Raw genomic sequence first — 21,418 nt, 5'->3', positions numbered from 1 at the left:
ATTAATTTGATTATTTAATACATTTAAATATTCATTTTAATAAAAAAATAGTTTTAAATATTTTGTAAAGAACGAAAATTACACTGATTTGGAATGATTTGAAGTATTTGTTTAAGTAGTATTTGTGTCACAGTTACTAAATCAGTACTCAGTTAAAAAAACAACTAATAAATAAATGAATAAAAAAGAATATTATATATATATATATATATATATATATTCATTATATCTTTATAAGTAGTAGTATTTCTATCAGTTACTGACAGTACATTTTTGCATCTGTGTTATTTGTTGATAAAAATATCAGTAATCATAGAAAAGGTCACATTTACAAAAATCATGATCATATAAACATATGAGACCCAGGACCACAAAACCAGTCATAAGTGTCAACTTTATGAAATTGAGATTTATACCTGTGATTTGTAAATAAATAAGCTTTCCATTCATTAATGGTTTGCCAGGATAGGACAATATTTGCTCGAGATACAACTATTTGAAAATCTGGAATCTAAGGTTGCAAAAAAAAACAAGCAAACAAAAAAAAACAATCACCTTTAAAGTTGTCCAAATGAAGATCTTAGCAATGTATATTACTAATCAAAAATTAAGTTTTGATAAATTTACAGCAGGAAATTTCAGAAAATATTTTCATGGAACATGATCTTTACTTAATATCCTAATGATTTTTGACATAAAAGAAAAATAGATAATTTTGATCCATACAATGTATTTTCAGCTATTGCTACAAGACCTGTGCAACCTAAAACTGTTTTTGTTGTCCAGGGTCACATATTATTCCTTGAAAATGAAAAAACAACCATTTAAATGTGCAATTTTGCTACTTTGTTTTTTTCTTGAGAAGGCTGATCTCATCTTCAAGAGTTCTGTTTAACAATCTTAAAGAGTCTCTCCATTAATCGTCCAACTAAAGGAGGAAACGTTCTTCCTCATGCTACTGATAACCACAGAATGCTTTTCAGCAGGGGAAACAGAGCATGAGGGAGCTGTAACAGAGACACGGAGCCGGAGGTCAGTGTTCGAGAAGCTCAAGATAACGATACACTGACCAGCTGCAAGCGCTCGCATCAGTAACTGCACTTCCTCCTGATTCCACCGCTTCCTCTGCTGACCCAACGAAATCTGAAATCTCTTTATATTCTACACACCATTTTTCTCAGTCTGTCTCTTTAATTCATGGATATAATGACTAAATACTCTCAAAAGGAGGCTTCAGAATTGTCACAGTTTCCAGGGCATATCATTGGACCTATCTGTCACCATTTGGCACTAAATTCATGGCACACCCTTGGGCCGCCTGGTGCTTATTACAAACAGAAATGTTCAAAGACTTGTCTAATTGGCTAACTTTATGCAATTTTTATCAAATTGGTCTTTACCAATGAGCACATCAGAGGTTTCCAAATCTAATTTTGGAAAATCTTGAAGAATTTAGTTTGAAGCAAATGTTCAGAATAAGCTGCCAAATGAAGCAGCCTCTAAGTCAATAGTCAAACGTGTGTTGTAGAGAAACGATGTACAATATTGAGTATCACTGACTTACTCTTTGTAAGAAGTTGATGTAGTGAACCTCTCTGGAGAAGTTGAAGTAGATGTTGGTGTCGTAGGCGTCATCTCCAGCATTAGAGATGGTTAAATTTAACGACACGTTTCTAACTCCACCAAGAGCCAGATGAGAACTGATGTAACGCCTGGGAAACAGAGGAGAAAAAGTGAGACTAAAGGATAATAAAATGAATTTCAAGAAGCCTGTTGAGAATACAGGGAACCTGGCATTGTGCATAATGAATATTGTTGGCTCTTTGATGAATTTCTTGAGTCACTAAAATAAAATCATCTGCTAAATGCATAAATCTAAATATAATATGTGACCCTGGACCACAAAACCATAAGGGTACATACATCATCTATACGCCATACACATATATATATGCCAATAAATAAGCTTTTGATGTATGGTTTGTTAGGATAGGACAATATTTGGCAGAGATATGACTATTTGAAAATCTGGAAACTGAGGGTGCAAAAAAAACTAAATATTAAAAAAAAATTGCCTTTAAAGTTGTCCAAATGAAGTTCTTAGCAATGCTTATTACTAATCAATAATTATGTTTTGATAGATTTACAGTATATTCATGGAACATGATCTTTACTTAATATTCTAAAGATTTTGGCGTAAAAGTAAAATCAATCATACAATGTATTTTTGGCTATTGCTACAAATATACCCGTGCTACTTAAGACTGGTTTTGTGGTCCAGGGTCACATATAAATCTAAATATTTTCAGATCATACTTTACACCCAAATAAATTTTCATAAAAAAAATATTGTCTATTTTAGGACAATTCATATTTTTTGCATTGTGACTTTTCAGAAATGAGAAATTAAACATTTATACTAACATTTTTATATTTAATATAAATTAATTTTTATATTTTCATAAATTAATATTTTTGCATTGTAACAATCTGCAAATTATATTAAATTGCTATTTTTTTAATCTAAGTATTTACTATATATTACTGTAATATTTCTTGTAACACCATCTTTAATTTTTTTTTGCATGATTATCTATCTATCTATCTATCTATCTATCTATCTATCTATCTGATTAAAATTAAAAAAAAAAAATACTATGACTGTAATGAGAATCACTGCTACTTGTTGCTACTGAATGTATTTTAGTAACAAAAAAAATGCATTGGTCCTAAAAATAGACCTCATTTCCCTGATACAAAATCCACTGTGACAGAACATGAATGCTTGTTTTGTAGCCATTTCAGTAAAATGTGTTTTCGATTACCATTACATACGGTAAGCAGTGAAATCACTATCCGCTCTTTAAACAGTGGAGTTTCAGCATTTAAGGAAACACTTTTGATTACAGAGAAACCAGATCATTTGGAAGCAGACTGCAGGACCTCCTTAAGCCCGGCTAATGAATGACGTCATGGGCCTGGCGAGAGCCAAGCGTGCGTCCACACCCACAGAGACTCAACCCTACTGACGTAAATTGACTGAAACCAGGAGAAGACCATGGGCTTTACCCAGAGAGCAGCAGTTTCCCATGAAGTCTCAGGTCAGCGGCGCAGTCCTCTGACAGACAGTTCTTCTCAAACCAGGTCTGTGAAGAGTCAAACAGAGCACAGGATGTTTACACCACTTTGCTGTTAGAATAACCCGAGATGGGACGCAAATACTAGAGGGTGCTGTTGTGCAAGACTTCACAAGCTCTTCGGGACATCTTTAAAGCTCTAGTACTTGAGTAGCGGTTTCAAGCGTAATGCGCAAGAAAGTGCCGTGTGTTGGGCAGATTTAGACATAGACACCTTCGCTTTAGCGCTACAGACGAACTGCACGGTTACTAATAGCCTCAGATTCCATCGTAATGGATTCCTGACGCGCTGAAAGATGCCAGTGGCGTGTTTCCTCAAGAGGGAAAAGCATGTGGCCTAACGGGAGGGTGGGTTATGAAGCGGGGTGTTGGCAAATAAATTCATCAGTCTTCTGCATTCCATTTACAAAGAGTCAACAGCCATCATTGAGCGCTAACTAAAACCACATTTATAACTACAGAAATGGGTAAATTCTGGCATTGGGAGCTGCTGGGTGATGCCAACGGCAAATGAGTGCAAGAGTAAATCAAAATAATGAACTTTAGGACTGTTGGAAAGATATTAAAATGTGAAAACAGGTACAAGATGTAAAAAACAAGTACAAAATCTCTTAGTGGGCCGGTAAAATTTTAAAATGTAGTAATATGCGCTATTTAGGTACACTTTTTGAGCAAATGTGTACATTTAAAGTACTAATATTCATCCCTTAGGGGTAAATACGATACAAAGGTATTGCTTTTGAAAGGATAACACCCCATTGATAGCTTTTGTACCTATTTTTCCAAAAGTATACACTCACACATGTGAACCTGGACCACAAAACTAGTTTTAAGTAGCACGGGTATATTTGTTGCAATAGCCAAAAATACATCGTATGGGTCAAAATGATAGTTTTTTCTTTTATGCCAAAAATTATTAGGATATTAAATAAAGATTGTGTTCCATGAACATATTTTGTAAATTTCCTACCATAAATATATCAAACTTTATTTTTGATTAGTAATATGCATTGCTAAGAACTTCATTTGGACAACTTTAAAGGTGATTTTCTCAATATTTCGTTTTTTTTGCACCCTCAGATTCTAGATTTTCAAATAGTTGTATCTCGACCAAACATTGTCCTATCCTTTTAGCTTATTTATTCAGTTTTCAGATTATATATAAATTGCCCCTTATGACTGGTTTTGTGGTCCGAGTCACATATTTATAAAGGCTGTCAACGTTAACACATTAACGCATGCGATTCATTCAAAAACATTAACACATGAAAATAAGTGAATGCAAATATATTACTAAAGCACATAAATTCTTCATTAACATAATTTACATTACATGCTGAGATGATATTGCACTGCAAAAAATGTTTTTCTTACTTAGACTTTTTTGTCTTGTTTCCAGTCAAAATATCTAAAAAAAAGGATTTTCTAGACAAGTAAAAATGATTGTCTTGTTTTGAGAAAAAACAAGTCAAAATTAATTTTACTTAATCTACCAATGGGGTAAGAAAAAAAATCTTGTTTTCTGTTTAAAGTAAGATTTTTTTGCTTACCCCATTGGCAGATTATTTTGCTTGTTTCAAGCAAAAAAGCACTTAATTTTGACTTGTTTTTTTCTGAAAACAAGAACATTTTTACTTGTCTTTGATAATCCTTCTTGATTTAAGAATTTTAAAAAATTTTGATAGGAAAAAAGACAAAAAAATCTAAGAAAAGCCTTTTTTCAGTGTGGAAGTGAATGAGCATAGAAGGGGACAACCACCTGTAACCCTGGTTGGTGGAATTATTCTAACCCTTTAACCCAATTTTGCTTCTCTGTTTGTGATCAAAAGCCGCTGAACTCTGGGAAGTTTTTCAGTCCAGTGAAGCATTAACCAATTGCATTCAAACAATGAGTGCTAATGTAAAGAAAACCAGACTGATTACATCAGAGATGGCAGAGAGAACAGAGACTCACGTTGCGTTTTCAGTGAATTATTCATTCCAGTGTGTTTCGCTTTAAAGCTTTGTCATGTTCTGTGATTGTTTCTGAAGAGTGCGAGCCCTCAAACGTCACGCTTTGTAAAATACAGACTGAACAGAACGTCAGCACATCCCACTGATATATGGCCAGATAATATGCAAACTACACTAAACAGTTTTGATGGATAAGGACTGCAATCAAGGTAAAGATGATGCAGTGATGTACAAGAGTCGTACAGTAAGTAAGCGCATGTGTGAGTGAGTATGCTCATGTTCATGCACATTTCAGTGCATTCACATCATTTCCACACAAATTCAGGATCATGTTTTGATTTTTCATGTGTATGTTTTGATGTTTAGTCTTTCTGAATGGATCAATCCATGTACTGTAGTAAAACTTTACATCATAAATTTTAAAAGAGTTTCTGAAATTGGTCATAGTTATTTCCTGTTTAAAACTTAATTTTTTAGGTGCAGGGAAAGTTGAAGGATTCAAACCTCATTCTTTGCAGCGATCTTCTCTCCTTTTTTCCAGCGTAGAACAGGAGTGAGCGAGGGAAGATCACGGTCCTGATGTCCATCCACAACGTGTTTTCCTAAACTGTAGGCTGCCTCAAACACGATAGCGGCAAACACATCCTTCACTTCTTTCTGTTAAAAAGCACAAAAATGACAAAACGTGACATATAAACAATACAAATCTGAAATGTGTCAGTGTTAATTTAGTAACACTGATATACTATTATAGTTTTTGTTAATACTTGGAATTGTATTTGTATTTTAGCTATTCCTTTTATTTTATATTGCATTTGCGTCTTTTTTTAATATGTTGTTATAGTTTTTATTAAGTTTTAGTTTTTCGTTTATCTACCTTTAGTTCTTTTACCAAAATAAGAGGGATCATACAAAATGCATGTTATTTTTTTATTTAGTACTGACCTGAGATATTTCACATAAATATGTTTACATACAGTCCACAAAGAGAAAATAATAGTTGAATTTATAAAAATGACCAGCTGTTTTTTAGAAAAATCCTTCAGGTTCCACAAATTCTTTGGTTTTTCAGCATTTTTGTGTATTTGAACCCTTTCCAACAATGACTGTATGATTTTGAGATCCATCTTTTCACACTGAGGACAACTGAGGGACTCATATGCAACTATTACAGAAGGGTAAAACACTCCAGAAGGAAACATGATGCATTAAGAATTTAAAGATTAGGGTACATTTTTGTTTTGTCTTCTGTACAGAAGTATCTTCTGTAGCTTCTGAAGGGCAGTACTAAATGAAAAAAAAAATATGATATTTAGGCAAAATAAGAAAATTTTAAATCATCTTCATTCTGTTCAAAAGTTTACACCCCTGTCTCTTAATGCATCGTTTTTCCTACTGGAGCATCAGTGAGTGTTTGCACCTTCTGTAATAGTTGCATATGAGTCCCTCAGTTGTCCTCAGTGTGAAAAGATGGATCTCAAAATCATACAGTCATTGTTGGAAAGGGTTCAAATACACAAAAATGCTGAAAAACCAAAGAATTTTTCTGAAGAACACTATTAAGAATCAAGTGTATGTAAACTTTTGAACTGGGTCATTTTAAATTTAACTATCATTTTCTCTTGTGAACTATATGTAAACATATTTTATGTGAAATATCTTATTCAGTTCAGTACTAAATAAAAAATAACATGCATTTTGTATGATCCCTTGTATTTTGGTAAAATAATTAACATTTTGCAGATTCTACAAGGTGTATGTAAACTTTTGACCTCAACTGTAAAGTAAGCTAACTGAGAATGAGAAATGTAGCCTTGGCAAAAAGCTGTAATAAAATAATAAAATGTTTATTATATATATATATATATATTTTTTTTTTTTTCACCTTTAGATTTTACATAACTTTTTATGTTTTATATTTAATTAAATTTTAGTTTTTAATTTTTGTAATTTTTACTATTTTATTTCAAATAATTATTTACAACTTTTTATGGCTTTAGTTTTAGTAATGATAATAGCCCTGAAAATCTGATCTACAAATGTAAAATCTGGCGATTTTTGCATTTCCTTTGGTGCTGATGCTTGCACAAAAATGACACATTTCCTTTAAATAGACAGACATCTCATCACTAATGTGCTAAAACAAAAGAACAGGCTGATATAAGTTTAGTTGAATGGCCTATATGACAAGTAGCTCACCCAAACGGTGGCCGTATAACTGGCTTTACACTGGCTAAAATCACATTTGCGGTGAAAGTTTTTATAACCGGGGCTCTTTGCAAATCTCCTCAAAGCTCTTTCTGGCTCGGTCAAATGAACAGTGGGCATTAAAGAGCCACCAAAAGCTATCGGATGAACATTTGGAAAAAGCTGGCACTGCCCTGCCTCAGCACACTTCATCTTCCCTTATTTTGGCGATACGAGCCCCGGCCCGAAGAGTGTTTCCTTTGGCACACCGCTTGGAAAGAGTCAAACGAAAGACTGAACGGGATCAAATCTCAACATCCTCATTAGAGGACTCTAAAGAGGGAGGGACATGGGAAAAGCAGACCTCGTCTGTGCCCTCCTGACTGTTAAACGTCACTCAGGACTGCAAAGAGACTTTCATCTGCACCACCAGGATAGAAAAGCAAACTGTGCCTACTGAGCACCCCTTTCTCTTTCTTTCTTTCTTTTGAGTTTTATCACATTGCTTCCGTTTGTCCACCCACCCATCCCCTTCCTCAGCTGCGCTGATTCAGGCCAATGTTTTAACACATCATGGTACGCTAGATAGTCCACATCCTGTCCTGCTGTCCAGCCGACCTGCACCTTCACATGCTGATAGAGTTACTGCAGGAAACAGAGGTGTGGTGGCTGAATGGACAGGTTTTAGTCTCAATAGACTTACAGTATGTGTATTTATTGTACATGACAGAATGAAAACAATATTATAATCAAAAAAGGAACAGTTCATGCAAATATGTGACCCTGGACCATGCACAAAACAAGTCATAAGGGTCAATTTTTTTAAACTGAGATTTATTAATTAGCTTTCTGTTGATGTATGGTTTGTTAGGATAGGGCAATTTTTGGCTAAGATACAACTATTTAAAAATGTGGAATCTGAGGGTGAAAAAAATCTAAATATTGAGAAAATATCCTTTAATGTTTTCCAAAGAAAGCTTTTAGCAATGCATATTACTAATCAAAAATAAAATTTTGATATATTTATGGTAGGAAATTTACAAAATATCTTCATGGAACATGATCTTTACTTAATATCCTAATGATTTTTGGCATAAAAGTCAATAAAAATAATAATTTTGACCCATACAATGTATTTTTGCTGTATTGTGCTACTTAAGACTGGTTCTGTGGTCCTGGGTCACATATGAAAATTTAGTGATTATTTATAAAGCTGTTCCAAAGGAGTATGATTTTCTGTAAGCTTTCATTTCAACATCATTTAAGAACTTTCCAATAAAACACAACAAAATTGAATATTATGTTGCATTCTTAGCTCAAAATGACGGTAAATAAATAAAATTAATTAATTAATTACAAAGTAGTAGTATTTTGAATTAGCTTTTGTTTTTTGTATTTTCAATTTTATTTTAATTTTAGCTTTAATTTACTTTTATTTCAGCTTTAATACTTTTTACTAACTTTTTATACATTATATATTTTATATCAGTTAGTTGCCAATAACATGCAAATAAATTAATCAATAAATACATACATAAATGAATAAATAAATGTTGTTTTCTGGTTTGTCCATTCGAGAGAAAAAATCCTCAAAAAGTATACTTAAAAAGTATAAAATAGCCTAATAAAACTCAAACATTCATATATAATACTCTCTTTTATGTTGCACAGAAGAAAGTCATACAGGTGTGGAACAAATTGAAAATTAGTATAATAATAGTAATGACAGAATTCTTATTTTTGGGTGAATTATCTCTTTTAGACTGACTATTTTCAATTTTCCAATAAAACACAACAAAGTTAAGTATTATGTTGCCTTCTTAGTTTAAAATGGTGATAAATAAATAGTATTTTGAATTAGCTTTTGTTTTTGTATTTTTTATTTTATTTGAATTTTACTTCAGTTTAAGCTTTAATTTACTTTTATTTCAGCTTTAATACTTTATCTTTTTATATATTTTATATCAGTTAGTTGCCAATAACATGCAAATAAATTAATCAATAAAAACATACATAAATTAACAAATAAATGTTGTTTTCTGGTTTGTCCATCCGAGAGAAAAAATCCTCAAAAAGTATACTTAAAAAGTATAAAACAGACTAATAAAACTCAAATATTCATATATAATACCCTCTTTTATGTTGCACAGAAAAAAGTCATACAAGTGTGGAACAAAATGAAAATTAGTATAAAAATAGTAATGACAGAATTCTAACTATCCCTTTTAGACTGAACATTTTTATTGATATAAGCAATAATACTCATTTTTATATCATGTTGTTTGGCCACAACAAAACAAACTGTGGTTAGCCACAAAAACAAAACAAAACAAAAAAACCACACAATTTAAAACCAAACAAATGCCTTTGCCAAACAGTAGTATTGGTATGGACTGAACAAACATACAAAGATGGAAACTCTTTCAAGTCTCAAATGAATTTATGTGAACATTTTATTTTCTACAGTACAAAATTGTTCATGCATTGTTGCCAGTTTTGACAAGATATTTGAGAAATGCTGTTCAATCTTGTCACTGTTAACTAAATCTAAATCTGTTCGAAAATTGTTTTCGCTAATTGAAATAAAGCTGAAATAAAATAAAATATTAAATGAAATGAAAAAATAAATAAAAAATTTGAAATATTGCCTTAAAAATAAAATAGGCTGAAATACTAACATTACTACAAATAACGGGAAATAAAAGAAATTAAAGTAAATTAAAATATTAAAAAACTAACAAATTACAAAAGCACATAAGTTACAATCACAAAGTACTTTAGAATTACTTTAAGTAAAATTAAAACGAAAACTGAAATTATAAAATTAAAAGCTATTATACAGCCATTTAAAATAATTGCAGTAGTAGTAAAAAAAATTCTAAAATAAGAGATGTTGGTACTAACACAAAAACCCACTTTGTACTAAAGATTTAGGTGTATGAATCAAAGCGTCTGAGAATCAAAGTTTGTGTGATAAACCCTAGATTAACCGTTTAGTGGTCTGAGTCCTGTGAAAGCCGTCACATTCATCAGCTGAGAGCCTATCGTGTGCCAGTTGGCGTCCAGAGAGAGGTTTTTGTTACAGTAATACGCTAGAGTCGTAAAACGAACAATATAAAGCTCAGTGTTGTGTAAAGAGCTGGTGTTCTTCTCAGGTCCCAGCTGGGATTAAAGCAGTACGTATATCAAATGAACTGTCCGACCGGTGACCCCCACCCTGGGGAGCAGTAAAGATCAGGGGACTGACGGCCAGACCTCAGGAACGGTCTATGTACCACTTTCACTGGGCCACATGGGAACTGAGAACATGAATGACCTCTTGTTCTACATTTATGATTTCATTTATGATAATCAGCGTACTAAAAATAATCACCAGACCAATTAAAAAGTGCAGTATTGATAACTAAGTGGAGTTATTCTTGAACAAGTGCTTTCATGTTATTCAGTTCACTTGGCCGAATCCCAGATTTTTGTGACGCTTACAGGCGACTTTTTACTAGTCATGTTAGTACAGTACCTACCGACCTGAACAGGTAAAGGTTGAAAACTTCAAAAATATTTCTTAAGATTTCATTTCAATAACATAAAAATTCATTTCAATAAAAAAAAAAGTAACAGTGAAAAAAATAAATAAATAAATAAATAAAATAAAATAAAATAAAACTGTATTATGTGTAGTATGTGCTTCTTTAGCTCAAAATTGGCACGCATAACAAACAATCTAACAAACAAATGCCATTGTGGCATTTCTGGTTGGTCCATTCGACACAAAACAAAAAAAGTAATGGTGAAAAATAAAATAAATAAATAAATACAATACAATACAATACAATACAATACAATAAAATAAAATAAAATAAAATAAAATAAAATAAAATAAAATAAAATAAAATAAAATAAAATAAAATAAAATAAAATAAAATAAAATAAAATAAAATAAAATAAAATAATAAAATAAAATAAAATAAAATAAAAAATCCTGAACAGGTAAAGGCTGAAAACTTCAAAAATATTTCTGCAGATTTCATTTTAATAACATAAGAATTCATTTTTTTCCATTAAATATAAAATAAAATAAAATAATTTAATTAAAAATATAAGGATATATCTCATTTAATAATTATACACTTTAATAGTAATCAATTTAACTGTGTCTGATTGTGCACTGATCTTTTTTAAAACCTCTTTTGCTTTTATGTATCTTAAATTAATCTTAAATGTGGAATTGTATATCCTTTTAACTATTTATTGTATTTTTTAAATATATTTATATTTTAATATATGATTACTATTTAATATTTAATATTAAAAAAAACCATTAGAATCCTCTTTATGTATAAGTTTCAGTTTTCTTCCAGTTGACCTCTTTGTTTTCTTCCAGCTTCTTGTACTTCTCTTTGAACTTTTAGCTCATGGCTGCCATGATTATTAGATAATATAAAAAAAATCTAAAACTTTTTTCCTGGAAAGCATTTCATTTATATAAATTGAATCCTTCTTTATTCTTCTTTATATTATTATTTTTATAATACATTCAATATATTTTGTTTCCGACCTGTCTATATATCTATATGTACATACATTAAGTGGGAAACGAAAAACACACAAGTAGTGTAAATCACATTACACAAACCCAAAAAGCTTTTGTTTCTGTAATACCAGTAGAGTTAGGCTTGCCTTCCACCATCTTTGATTAAACCATCATTTAAAACAAATTTGGAAATTCCAACTTGGTCATTCATGTGCACCTCAACTCAAAATGACACTATTTACAATAATAGGTTGCTTACGGAGTGTTTTGAAAAGCAGACACTGACAAAAAGTAGGACTTATGGGAATAGTACAGGAGTACAAAACAGACTGGCTTCCTACTCCAGTAAAACCAGAGGAGACACAACAGGAACAAGCACCTCCTGCATGCACAAGGAAGCACTAGAGGTCATATCTGAACCTTGGCCTGTGGATCTACAAGCTTTTATCTTCATTATTAATGCCTCCTACCACCTTCTGCTTCCTTCTTGCCCAGCCCCCCAGACTCCATGCTTTGCTTCATTATAAACTTTATTTATAGAGCAGAAGAAAGCACGCCTCAGGTCCTTTAATTGGGTGGGTGGCATCTGACGGGACCCCAGACAACTGTTCCTTACATGCCGCGGACACACATTGACAGACTCGAGCCAAGCAGGTCAGTCAGTCGCCATAGGGCTTCATTGTAAGCGGCAGAAGTGTCGTCTGTTTCCTTACATTGTTTCCATTTGGCACAGTAAAGCCTTTCACGGAAAGACCCAGCACTATAGGACGGCTTCCCACAGGCGAATTCGCAAGTCATAATAGCACTTTTTACGAGTGCAATAAAACTAAACTGTCAGAACCAATGGTCACACTTCAGGCTACGGTCTTCATGTTACTGTGTATTTATATTAGTAATCATTCAACACTACTGAAAACTGGTATATGAATAATAAATAACTGGCTGCTGCGTCTATGCAGCCAAGTCAAGCACCTATGTAATAAATAACATGTGCATGATGGTTATTCTTTAGGGAGCTGCTAGTAATTAGTGGTGTTTTCATATGCGTTTGATTTACAGCCATTCAATCATTTGATATACATTTGAATCATACCATGGTACGTGATGATTGTTTTTTTTTATTTTTGAAAGAAATGTATGCTTTCTTTTAGCAGGGATGCTTTAAACTGATCAAAAGTGACAGTAAAGACATTTATCATGTTATAAAAGATTTTATTTCAAATAAACGCTGTTCTTTTGAACTTAATATTTATTAAATAATCCTGAAAATAATCAGTATATATAATTTTTTTCACATAAATATGAAAAAACGGATAATAATCATAAAATGTTTCTTGAGCAGCAAATTAGCACATTAGAATGATTTCTACAGGATCATGTGACACTGAAGACTGGAGAATTGAAAATAAAATAAAATAAGTCTGAACAGGTAAAGGTTGAAAACTTCAAAAATATTTCTGAAAACTTCATTTTAATAACATAAGAATAAAAAAAGAAGTGTATTATGTGTTATTTAGCTTTAGTTCAAAATTGCCATGCATCACAAAGAAACAAATGGCATTTCTGGTTAGTCCATTTGAAAGAAGACAAAAAGTAACAGTAAAAAATAAAATTAAATAATAAAAATTATTTATTGAAAAAAAAAAAAAATATATATATATATATATATATAAAATTTTAATTCAATATATATTATCATATTTATACTCATGTAATCTGATCATAAAATGATCATGTCACACAGAAGTTTGGAGTAATGATGCTAAAAAATAAATAAATAAATAAATAAATAAATAAAATCTGAACATGTAAAGGTTGAAAACTTTCATTTTAATAACATAAGAATTCAACAAAAACACAAAACAAATGTGTATTAAGTGTTATTTTGCTTCTTTAGCTCAAAATTGGCATGCATAACAAACCAATGCCATTCTGGCATTTATGGTTGATCCAATTAAAAGAAAAAAATAATAATAAAAAAAATAATTAAATTAAATTTAATTAAACTGAATAGGTAAAGGTTGAAAACTATAACATAAGAATACAAAAAAAAAAAAAAAAAAAAAAATATATATATATATATATATATATATATATATATATATATATATATAAATATATCTGCCATTTTTGGTTGCAAAATAAAATTAAATAAAATTAAATAATAGGTAAAGGTTGAAAACTTCAAAAATATTTAATTTTAATAACATAAGAAAAAAAACACACAACAAAAGTGTATTATGTATTATTTTGCTTCTTTACCTCAAAATTGGCATGCATAACAAAATAAAATAATTAGGTTAAAAATATGAGAATATATATTACTTTATATATATTCTCATATATACACTTGTATGTAATGATGCTGAAAATTCAGCTTTGCATCACAGTAATAAATTACATTATAAAATATATTCAAATAAAAAACAGTTATTTTGAATTGTAATAATATTTCACTTTTTTTTTTCAAAAACATTAAAACTCTTTCTGAGCCCAAACTTTTAGTGATAGTGTGCAATTGTATTTACCATTGTAAATACTTTTCAAGCTCTTAAAAGTATTATCAAACAAACGTGATGGACTCATAAAGACAGTATTTGTAGGTTATGTGTTACTGAATGTAATCGGACGCTTTCATTCAGCGTACTTGAAGGAAAGCATGATTTAGAAACCTCTATAGCCGCAAGTGTGGGAAATACAGTGTCTAATTTATGAAGGGTTGGATGGCGTCCATTCCCAAACTCACCAGAGCAATAATCTCTCATCTGTGGATCACTGAGTCTGACCTCACGCTTTTGAACATGGAGACAGTGGTGAAAAATACTGCTGATTGAATGATAAGAGCTTGTGAAGAGCTTCACACAAAGACGTCTCGGTGTACATATGAATGTGTCATTATAAGTGGCTTCTTAATCTTTTTCTAAATAAAAAGGATTAGCAATCTTGTGTTGGGAATATATTATGAAAAATAATTTCTCTTGATCACATGATCCTTCAGAAATCATTCTAATATGCTGATTTGCTGCTCAAGAAACATTTATTATTATCAATGTTGAAAACAGTTATGCTGCTTAGAATAGAGAGTTCAAAAGAACAACATTCATTTTTGTGGAATGTAAAAAGTTTTTCCAATGCCATCAGGCTGTAAAACACCTTTTTCTGACAGATTTACATTCTAAATCTGTGGGTAGAAACAGGGAGGCTGCTGTCGTTAAATGCTCTCAAGAATGTAATTTGTATGTAATGGCTTAGGCTCTTCAGTTATGTGCCAATATGAGAAGATTTGCAGAACCAGCAACCAGCTTTGATACTGAAAACTTGTCGGTTTATCTTGAAGATAAGCAGGGCGGCTGAACTCAACTCCTTTCTGTTCTTCAGGGAAGGGCAGCAGAGATGATGTCATATGAGCATACGGCAATCGTGATTGGCTGAGAAGAGCTCATGCTCACGTGGCTCCCACCAGACTGTTCCAAGAGTTATTAAATACATGCACACAGTGCACAAACCGGGGCTTTATCGAGATCAAGACCCTCGAAGCTAAACTCACAGTTCCTGTTATTAATTTACGCTCCGCTCTAGGATTCCCTTTTAAGGGCAGATGCATGCATGACATGTATTTAGAGTTACGCTAAAAATATGAGCTTCAGCAATACATGAACTTCAATCCAAAGATCACTATTGCCCTGGCTCATACATCTGAAAAACGATACAACTTCAGAATGCAATCTATCATGCATCATTTGTTCTACAGACACAGTAATGCACTGAAACCACCAAGAAATCCTTAAAGGAATAGCTACTCACAGATTTTAATTTGCTGAACATTTATTCATAGGCCATCCAAGATGTACGTAGATGAGTATGAGTATCAGATTTGGAGAAATGTAGCATACCATCACTTGCTCACCAATGGCTCACCAATCCACAAGTAATTCACACCACTCCTGTCCATCAATTAACATCTTATGAAAAGTTGTGTGTTTGTAAAAAACGAATTCACTATTAAATCTTTTGGCTAAAAATGCAAGTCCTCTATTCATAATATTGCTTTCTCCGGTGAAAAGGTAGTCTGGTTTGAATCATGAGAGAAATATGCACAGATCAAGCACCGTTTATAATCTAAAACAGTTCTAAACAAATATTTTGTCAGATTTTGATGTGAGAAGACAACAGGAGATGAACGTATTCACTAGATGAAGTGTTATGTATTATGAACTCATTTTTTTGGTCAGAAGTGATGGTTTAAAGTTAAAACATCTTAATATTTTTTAATATTAGTTTCTTACAAACACACAGCTTTTGTTTTCCAAAATGTCATTTGATGGACTGGAGTGGTGTGGATTACTTGTTTATACCAACTGTTTGGACTCTCATTCTGATGGCACCCATTCAATGCAATGGATCCACTGGCGAGCAAGTGACGTAATGCTACATTTCTCCAAATCTCTTCCCATGAAGACACAAACTTGTCTACATCTTGGATGGACTGAGGGTGAATACATTTCCAGGAAATTTTCATTTTTGAGTGAACTGTTCCTTTAACAACTCTCTGGCAACCGGCCAAACAAGCCTAGTATCATGATAGTGACTAACAATCTCTGAAAATTGTTGTTACACAGAAAAAAAATGGGTCAAAATTGTACCTTTTGGGGTACAATAGCTTGTGACTGGAGCAGTACCCTTAAAATGACATTTTGTACCCCCTAATAGGTACATATTAGTACCTTAGAGTAGTAAAAAAAAAAAAAAATCAGGTTACTTGATAGCAGCTTTTGTAAGCACACACAGAAAAAAATGTGGCAAAAATTGTACCTTTTAGGGTACACCAGCTTGTGAATGAAGCAGGACATTTTGTACCTTTTTTACCCCCTAATAGGTACATATTAGTACCTTAGAGTAGTAAAAAAAAAATAGGTTACTTGATAGCAGCTTTTGTAAGTACACAAAGAAAATGAGGGAAAAATGTACCTTTTGGGGTACACCAGCATGTGACTGGAGCAGTACCCTTAAAAGGACATTTTTGTACCTTTTTTACCCCCTAATAGGTACATATTAGTACCTAAGAGTAGTAAAAAAAAAAAAAATCAGGTTACTTGATAGCAGCTTTTGTAAGTACACACAAAAAAATGGGGCAGAAATTGTACCTTTTGGGGTACACCAGCTTGTGACTGGAGCAGTACCTTTAAAAGGACATTTTTGTACCTTTTTTTTACCCCCTAATAGGTACATATTAGTACCTTAGAGTAGTAAAAAAAAAAAAAAATAGGTTACTTGATAGCAGCTTTTGTAAGTACACAAAGAAAATGAGGGAAAAAATGTACCTTTTGGGGTACTCCAGCATGTGACTGGAGCAGTACCCTTAAAAGGACATTTTAGTACCTTTTTACCATTAATAGGTGCACATTAGTACCTTAGAGTAGTAAAAAAAATCAGGTTACTTGATAGCAGCTTTAGTAAGTACACACAAAAAAATGGGGCAGAAATTGTACCTTTTGGGGTACACCAGCTTGTGACTGAAGCAGTACCCTTTAAAGAACATTTTTGTACCTTTTTGCCATTAATAGGTGCACATTAGTACCTTAGAGTAGTAATTGGTACCCTTAAGGTATTAATATGTACCTATTAAGGGTAAACATGGTACAAAAATGTCCTTTTAAGGGTATTGCTCGAGTGACAAGCTGTTGTACCCCAAAAGGTACAATTCTGGTCCCTTTTTTCTGTGTGTACTTACAAAAGCTGCTATCATGTAACCTGATTTTCAATAGCCATTTTATTTCATTCAAGTGATGAATGAGTGAAACCTGAGGTTTTTCCTGTATAAAATCCCTCGTATATTTCATTCATACTCACAGGACACCATCTGAACCTGATCCCCCCATTGGACAACCCACCAAAGTTGAAATATCGTACAACGACGTCAACTCCTCTGCTAATATCGTCCTTGACAGACATTGTTCCACACAACAACATCCCACATGGAACCAATTATAAGATACAGAGAAAGGAGGAACAATGTTCAAGGCATTAGCTGTGACAAAATGTTGCCTGAAATAACCATGTTTATGTGCTGCATGTGTTTGCAAATGCGATTAACTTATTGGAGCATCAGAACAAACAGATTTAGATGTTCACGACACACCAATCCAGTTCCACCTTGGGATAAATCACTACAAATTAGCATGAAAGATTAATTAATATCGCCAGAACCAGAACAGGTGAAGCTGCATTTGATTCCCGCATCAAAAGCTGGAATGAACCGGACGTGAACCGTGCAAAGCCTGAGCGTGGAAAAATTTCTCAGATCTCCCTCCAAAATCCACGAGCCCATCTGAAACTGATGATAAATCACAGACACTCATTCCTGAAGTGTTAGTCCATGTACAGAAATGCCTTATTTCATAAACAAATCAAACTAGCGGCTCTCCGACCACTTCAAAACGGGCCAAAGAAAAGAAAGTCAGATGATGTCAAACAGAATATAATTGTGCTGTATGCAGAGAGACATGGTGTGGTTTAGTCCAGCGTTCTCAACTGCTGTGTCACGACATACAGTTTAAGTCCAAAGTTTACATACACCTTACAGAATCTGAAAAATTATAACAATTATTTGACCCAAAAAAAAAGAGGGATCATACAAAATGTGTGTTGTTTTTAATTTAGTACTGACATGAATACAATACTTTACATAGAAGACATTTAGATATAGTCCACAAGAAAAAATATTAATTGAATTTATAAGTTTATATACACTTGATTCTTAACACTATGTTGTTACCTGAATGATCCGCAGCTGTGTTTTTAGTGATAGTTGTTCATGAGTCCCTTGTTTGCCCTAAACAGTTAAACTGCCTGCTGTTCTTCAGAAAAATCCTTCAGGTTCCACAAATTCTTTGGTTTTCCAGCATGTTTGTGTATTTGAACCCTTTCAAACAATGACTGTATGATTTTTAAGTCCATCTTTTCACACTGAGGACAACTGAAGGGACTCATATGCAACTATTACAGAAGGTTCAAACGTTCACTGATGCTCCAGAAGGAAACAAGATGCATTAAGAGCAGAGGGTGAAAACTTTTTGAATTTAAAGAATAGGGTAAATTTTACTTATTCTGTCTTTTAGGAAACATGCAAGTATCTTCTGTAGCTTCTGAAGAGCAGTACTAAATAATAATAAAAAATATATATTTAGGCAAAATGAGAAAAATGTACGCATCTTCATTGTGTTCAAAAGTTTACATCAGTGAGTGTTTGGACCTTGTGTAATTGTTTAATATGAGTCCCTCAGTTGTGTAAGGTTTTTATTTTTTATTTTCAGTTTTCCTTTTTATTTCAGTATAGCTTTAGTAATTTGTAAAATTATTTTCATTTTTTTTATTTATATTTATTTTCTTTCCATCTAATATTCATCTTTATTGTATTCATGCTGTATTTCTATTGTAGAAAACTATTTTAGAAGATAAAATGCGTTCCCTATACCATTAAAAACTTTTAAAAGGTAATCATTAAAAGTTTGTGAGCTTTTCTAGCAAAACAAGAAAAACTGTTTCTACACATTTATCTTTTTGTGTGTGTGTGTGTAATAGTAATATGTGAAGGTTCTATAATGCACCATTGACAAAATGCACAATTTCACACCAGAAATGTTGCATCTTCGCTGTTTATTCATTTGTATCTAAGTATCTTTTACCCATAAATTACCCTTTATCCCAAAATGTTTGTGAACTAGATTATCTGGTCTCCTAAACGAAAAAGCACTGCTTAGTTTCACAACTCTGTGTTGCAACTTTATTACTCTTTAGCTCTGTTCTAAAAGCAGCTTTAATAACTAGCATTCCAATTCAAGTTCAAAAAGTTCAAATGCCAATCTCAATTCAAATTCAAATCCTAATTCAAATTCAAAAAGTTCTATAAAAGTGCTCTACAAAGGCAGTAACTCACGTGCTGCAAAAATAGTGTTAATCATGTTGATGCATAAAGTATTTGACCTAAAATAGATATACATACAGTATATTATACATTATACAGACATACAGTTGAGGTCAAACGTTCACATATACCTTGCAGAATCTGCAAACTGCCAATTATTGTACCATAACAAGAGGGATCATACAAAATGCATGATACATATGCAGATATTACAGAAGGTTCAAATGCTTACTGATGCTCCAGAAGGAAACATGATGCATTGCCGGGGGGTGAAAACTTTTTGAATTTAAAGATCAGGGTAAATTTAACTTATTTTGTCTTGGGAAACTTGTAAGTATCTTCTGTAGCTTCTGAAGGGTAGTACTAAATGAAAAATATATGATATTTAGGCAAAATATGAAAAATATACACATCTTCATTCTTTTCAAAAGTTTACACCCCCGGCTCTTAATGCATTGTGTTTCCTTCTGGAGCATCAGTGAGTGTTTGAACCTTCTGTAATAGTTGCATAAGAGTCCCTCAGTTGTCCTCAGTGTGAAAATATGGATCTCAAAATCATACAGTCATTGTTGGAAAGGGTTCAAATACACAAACATGCTGCAAAACCAAAGAATGTGTTAAACCTGAAGGATTTTTCTCAACTATTATTTTCTCTTGTGTGGACTATATGTAAACATTTTTATGTGAAATATCTTATTCAGGTCAGTACTAAATAAAAGAGAACATGCATTTTGTATGATCCCTCTTATTTTGGTAAAATAATGAACATTTTGCAGATTCTGCAAGGTGTATGTAAACCTTTGACCTCAACTGTAATTGTTCAGGTAACTCAATCATGCAGTCTGCATTTACAAAGATTTGTAAAAAATGGGTTCAGTGGATTCAAGCATGGTACTGCGATAGAATGCCACATTTGCTATAAGTCAGTTTGCGAAACGTCACCGTGCTAAATATTCCATGGTCAACTATAAGTGCTATTTTTGGAAACTGGAAGAGTTTAGAAACAGCGGCAATACAACCACGAAGCGGAAGACCACGCTGCGTAAAACTCACCAATGCTTTGCTGATTCCATGGCTAAGAGTTCCAAACTTCCACTGTCATTAATATCAGCAGAAAACTTTGCGGCGAGGACTTTATGAAATGGGTTTCCATGGCCGAGAAGCTGGATGCAAGCCTCACTTCACCAAATATAATGCCAAGCAGTGTGAAGCACCGGACTCTGGAGCAGTGAAAACCTGTTCTATCATGCTTCTCTGTTTGGGAGTCTGGATTTGACTGATACCATGAGAATGTAACCTGCCTGACTGCATTGTGCAAATGTAAATTTGACAGAGTTACATCCAATAAAGGGAAATCTTAAAGGGATAGTTCACCCAAAAATAAAAATTGTATGTTTATCTGCTTACCCCCAGGGCGTCCAAGATGTAGGTGACTTTGTTTCTTCAGTAGAACACAAACGAAGATTTTTAAGTCAAACCGTTGCAGTCTGTTGGTCATATAATGGCAGTGAATGGAATCCACAGCTTTGAAAGTCAAAAAACATAAGACAAAACCTAATTAAACCCTGCGGCTCGTGGCGATACATTGATGTCTTAGCACATGAAACAACTAGTCTGTGCAAGAAACTGAACAGTATTTATATCATTTTTTTACCACTGATCCACCACAATGTCCAACTGTCCTGA

At 32.7% G+C, this 21,418-nt stretch overlaps 1 protein-coding gene across 1 annotated transcript in view; it reads right to left on the bottom strand.

The window, feature by feature from the left end:
- The window catches only part of LOC141325158 (integrin alpha-9-like), an 82,343-nt gene that overhangs the window by 34,707 nt on the left and 26,218 nt on the right, over window positions 1–21,418 (bottom strand). Inside the window, exons 5-7 of the mRNA XM_073833656.1 lie at window positions 5,595–5,747; window positions 3,070–3,146; window positions 1,565–1,712 (exon numbers count right to left, since the gene is read on the bottom strand). Coding sequence (XP_073689757.1) covers window positions 1,565–1,712; window positions 3,070–3,146; window positions 5,595–5,747 — 378 coding nt within the window. The remainder of the gene's footprint in view (window positions 1–1,564; window positions 1,713–3,069; window positions 3,147–5,594; window positions 5,748–21,418) is intronic.

Source organism: Garra rufa, chromosome 2 (genome assembly GCF_049309525.1).
Source record: "Garra rufa chromosome 2, GarRuf1.0, whole genome shotgun sequence".
Classification (NCBI taxonomy): Eukaryota; Metazoa; Chordata; class Actinopteri; order Cypriniformes; family Cyprinidae; genus Garra; species Garra rufa.
The sequence above is the reverse complement of the archived record's forward strand: the minus strand, read 5'-3'. Positions and strand labels throughout refer to the sequence as shown.